Source organism: Sciurus carolinensis, chromosome 12 (genome assembly GCF_902686445.1).
Source record: "Sciurus carolinensis chromosome 12, mSciCar1.2, whole genome shotgun sequence".
Classification (NCBI taxonomy): Eukaryota; Metazoa; Chordata; class Mammalia; order Rodentia; family Sciuridae; genus Sciurus; species Sciurus carolinensis.
The window spans coordinates 94,625,164-94,630,087 of record NC_062224.1 but is presented as its reverse complement, the minus strand read 5'-3'; the positions used below and the strand labels follow the sequence as shown (position 1 = coordinate 94,630,087).

Below are 4,924 nucleotides of genomic sequence, written 5' to 3'. Positions count from 1 at the left end.
TACAATAAATACACCAAATGAATCATTTTGTTTGGAATGCACAATTTTCAAGAGGAAATGAGCACCACCTCAAACCAAAGACAGGGGCTGCTTTGGCCCCATAGTATATGTGTGTGCCTCTGAGTGTTTGATTTTCTTTCTAATCAAGTGACTGCTCTCATTTGGTTAAGTTTCAACCACATCACTGTAGGCTTTTTTTTTTTTTTTCAAGGCACACGTCACAACACACCAAGGAAGGAGGAACTTGCAGTGTCTGCGGTAACATCACTTGATAAACAGCCTCCCTTGTGCAGCCAGAGCCTGTCTGCCTTCTCTATATAAAGCAGCAGAGACGTTGGCGAGCAGACGTTTGCAGAGAGAGGACCATGAGAGCAGCAGCCATCTCCACGCCAAGGCTGGACAAAATGCCAGGAATGTTCTTCTCCGCAAACCCAAAGGACTTGAAAGAAACTGGTCATTCACTTCTGGATGACAAAACGCAAAAAAGGAGGCCAAAGACATTGTAAGTTCCTCTGGTGTCTCACTTGGATTATCTCTAATGGCAGAGGGAGTGTGAACGAATGGAAGAGAACATGAGCATTTGGCTCAACCAGACCGGAGCAACTGCCTGTTGCAATTTATAAGATTTGGTCATATTAAAAAAGTAAATCATGCTATGGCATTAAATTAGGTGGGAATTTTGCCAGACACGGACTCATAAAAATGAGCCCTGTCTGAGTATATAGTAAAATGTGTTATCAGCTACTTTTGTCATTGTCTTATTCCTTAGAGCATTTACACCATGCTTTGTTCGTTTTACAAATAAGATGAATTCTGCTGGAGAAATATGAGTACTTATTTTCTGTCTCTTATAGTGGAATGGACGTGAAAGCATACCTGAGATCTATGATCCCACATCTGGAATCTGGAATGAAGTCTTCCAAGTCGAAAGACATGTACGTGCACTAATCCATTGAACTATCATTTACAAGATCAGTCCAGGTACCCGTTTTCTAGCCTAGTAAAAGACTAGTACTGCACATGATGGGTTTCATTTCTCTTAGGTAATAAGCCAAATAAGATTAGACTACATTAGTACCAATGTAAATTAAATATAAACATGTGTTTATACTTGCTATTTATTTTTGTACTGTCAGATTTTTATCTATTTGAATTTTTCAAACCTTATTGGCATTTTTTCATACTTATGGTAATTCTAAAGGATTCTGATAAATCTAGGTTAATAAAACATATGGTAACTAGTCTTAGTTTGTGAAATTTTCAAAAGCCAGCAGCCATTCTGATTTCATTTGGGCTTACATAAAAAATGTTTTATTAATGTGCTTAAATTTTGTTCCCTGCAGACTTTCTGCTGATGAAGTAATGCAGTGGTCTCAATCTCTAGAAAAACTTCTTGCCAACCAAAGTAAGTACACGTTAATCATTGAATGTTTTTTGATTCAGCTCAATACCCTAATAGATTGAAAGACTTCATTAAAATACAGTATTTGGGGTAGCAAGTATACAAAAAGTTGTAGTCTGACTTTTCTATGGCCATTGATAACTCCAGCATAGTAGGCCTCTGTGTGATATACTGACTTAACACTTAATTCCACCACAGTATTTTAGACAAATCTGCCAAGGCAATTAGGCACTTTCATTGATCATTATAGAAACAAAATTAAAAATAGGTTGGGGTTCTGAAGTTTAGAGTTTTAAGAGTAAACCAAATATCTCAACATGTTAATTGTGACTTTGAAAGTTGCCTAAAGGACGTATTTTTATAAGATATAAAGAGTAGGATTCATTCATACAGTTAATATTTTATCATTCATAAATTCTCTCATTCATCTCACATTTATGTGATAGGCATTTTCGAGGCAAAAGGATTCAGAAGCAAAGATACAGTCCCTTTCTACCTTGAAGGTGGTTCAAAAACAAAGTAAATAATTGCATTTCATATATACTATGATACATGTTATAACATAGAAAGTGAAAAAGGATATTTAAACACAAACGGTCTTGTGGGGATTTTCTGACCAAAGAAGGGAAGGAATGAAATTATGTTCCCTTCTTCTTGTTATGGGTATTGCAGTCCTACTGGAATGAGAAGGTGAAGAGGTGTAGACATGCAGCTTGGTTTCTGTCTGAAGAGTAAACTATCTCTCCTCCCCAGAAACACCCTCAGGAGGCTTCTTTGGGGATGGAGTAGTTCAACCTAGCTCATTTATCTTATTATCAGATGTAGTATATAACTCAGTTATCAAATAAATGGCACATAAATGACTCATATAAGTCTCAGCAACTTCAGCAAATGTAATTAGTGTAATTAGTGTATCAGGTGCGTAGGTTATATATAGGCCTACAATTATCTAATATGAATTGGATTTGGAAATTATATTTGTAGTTATTAACATGATGTTAATGCCCTTTGCAGTTCACGTTTGCTTCCTTGAAATATTCTACATTCTCGCGAAGCTGTTAGTCTATAAGAAAACACATTGTTTTATAATCAGCAGAGCCAAATCTTTATTTAAATACAAAAGGAAGTAAGCACAGTTATGTGGCCACACTAAGCAGCTATGTGATTGAGGACAAGTTTGGTCTCAGATTCCTCTTCTGTAAATAAAGGAAACTCTAAGGCCTTTCCTTCTCTACAAACTGTGATATGGCTATTCCAGCAGTAGCCATATCTTATTTTACAGCAAGAGAATTCAGTAGTTATTTTCCTTACAAATTACTTCTGCAAGTTATTATTTATTGGCTTGATTAATTTAATTGTTCCCTTCCTTTTTAGCTGGTCAGAATGTGTTTGGAAATTTCCTTAAGTCTGAGTTCAGTGAGGAGAATATTGAGTTCTGGCTGGCTTGTGAAGACTATAAGAAAACAGAATCTGATCTTTTGCACTGCAAGGCAGAGAAAATATATAAAGCATTTGTACATTCAGATGCAGCTAAACAAGTGAGTATTAAGTCCATTATCATCAGCTTATGTGTAAAAGAATTTAAATACAGAAGTAACATTCGACATACATATCAAGATGAAATCCTGAGTATCATGATTTAATTCTACATATTTAGGCATATTCACATAATTTAGTGCAACTACAAAATAATTCTCTATCTTTGGGAAGATTTCAGTGCAGAGAATGAAAGATTGACTTTGCAAAAATATTGAACCTGACAAGGGTAAAGAAAGGAGCACAGGTACTATGGGCCAGAACCACACATCAGGGGAAACTTAATGAGCTATCCGGGGAGAGGATGAAATGCAGATTGCTGTAATGCATGCAACTGCAGCAGCTAAAATATGCCCAGTCACTTGTCAGGTTCATCTTCCTGTAAAACATTCTTGGTCCCAACAGGAAGTAGCTGCACAGGAGGTCCTCTCTTTTAGTAAATCTCAAGGGTCCACATCACTCTTCTTTGATACATGGACCACCTTTTGTAGCTATTTACATTTCTCATGGTTTTCGCTCTTGTAACGTGAAACAAATACTTCTGTGACATTTCTTTTTTTCTCCTCCATACCTAGTGTAGACCTGGCTTAGAGTAGTCAAATGAGAGATATTTGACATGAGTTAAATGAAGACCTAAGACTGCCTTTTTGGGGTGCTTCCAAAAAATCCAGTAGCATCATACAATTACCAGAAATAGGACATGCACATGAATTAATGATGATCTCTTTTTTAGATCAATATTGACTTTCGCACTCGAGAATCTACAGCCAAGAAGATTAAAGCACCCACCCACACATGTTTTGATGAAGCCCAAAAAATCATATATACCCTTATGGAAAAGGACTCTTATCCCAGGTTCCTGAAATCAAATATTTACTTAAATCTTCTGAATGACCTTCAGGCTAACAGCCTAAAGTGACTGATTCCTGACTGAAGAGAATTAAAAGATGGCATCAAGGAAGGAAGGAACATGCCAGTGTGGTTGCCTGGGTGGACAACTTGGCTTGTTTTGGGTGACTTGACAGGCCCAGGGGAGGAACAAGTGACACAGAATGGATTACCAAGGAAGTTATCCAGATTCAGGGTTGAAAAAAACATAAGATGAAAATTGAGAGACTCTAGAAGAAAAGCGTTACCGTGGTCCTGTCAAAAATACAGACGACCTTCGCATTAGAAAATCCCTCAAACTGAATAGGTCAGGTGGCTCTGGTGACACAAACTGTGAATAAAATTTATGGGACTGATTACAACATGCTGTAAGCTTCAAGGTCAACTGACATGCTATGTATACTTACATATAGATTCTATAGAGCTGCTGAAATCTCCCTAACTTGGCGACTCTTCCAGATATCACTGTTGTTATTTCTGAGAAAGGTTATTTTATGTTGTTTTGTTTGAGTATATTTGACTTGGAAGTGATGAAGAGAACATTGTATTTAACTTAAGCTATTGCTCTTAAAACTAAGAAGCCAGAATATATTTGTAAATTAAGTTATCATAGTGTCAATAATAAATTTACGTTTTGTATTAAAAGTATATGCAAAAATGTCTTTTTACATTTCATCATTTATTTTTTTAAACTGGCATTTTTTTCCTCTGAGATTAAAAAAAATCAAGCAAGTGTCTTATACTTTTTACTACCTATTCAACATCTAAAAACTGTGATCTAGTTAATGCTCTATATTATGTATTAAACTGGACAGAATTCATCAGTTTTCTCCCTGCTATTCCCATGCATAAAAATATGACAAATGTGATCTCATCCAAACTTCAAACTGATGAGAATTTGATAGTCTTTTAAAAAGATGGAAAAGGCCCAGCCCAGTGGCACATGCCTGTAATCCCAGTGGCTCAGGAGGCTGAAGTAGGAGGATTGCAAGTTCAAAGCCAGCCTCAGCAACTTAGTGAGACACTTAGCAACTTAGTGAGACCCTATCTCTAAATAAAATACAAAAAAAGGGCTGGAGTTGTGACCGAGTGGTCCAG

General features: G+C 36.5%; 1 protein-coding gene across 1 annotated transcript; it reads left to right on the top strand.

Moving 5' to 3' along the window:
- The first annotated feature begins 334 nt into the window (after positions 1–334).
- Positions 335–4,474, top strand: Rgs1 (regulator of G protein signaling 1). Its single transcript, XM_047521756.1, has 5 exons — positions 335–502; positions 855–935; positions 1,344–1,405; positions 2,777–2,940; positions 3,672–4,474. The coding sequence occupies exons 1-5, from the start codon at positions 366–368 to the stop codon at positions 3,855–3,857; spliced, it is 630 nt and encodes a 209-aa protein (XP_047377712.1). The 5' UTR covers positions 335–365; the 3' UTR covers positions 3,858–4,474.
- Positions 4,475–4,924: the final 450 nt, after the last annotated feature.

Bases quoted from the DNA above. Each gene is read 5' to 3' on its own strand.
- Rgs1 (XM_047521756.1), top strand. From the start codon at position 366: ATGAGAGCAGCAGCCATCTCCACGCCAAGGCTGGACAAAATGCCAGGA. The intron at 1,406-2,776 runs GTAAGTACACGT...CTTCCTTTTTAG, and splicing joins AAAACTTCTTGCCAACCAAA to CTGGTCAGAATGTGTTTGGA. The intron at 2,941-3,671 runs GTGAGTATTAAG...TCTCTTTTTTAG, and splicing joins ATTCAGATGCAGCTAAACAA to ATCAATATTGACTTTCGCAC.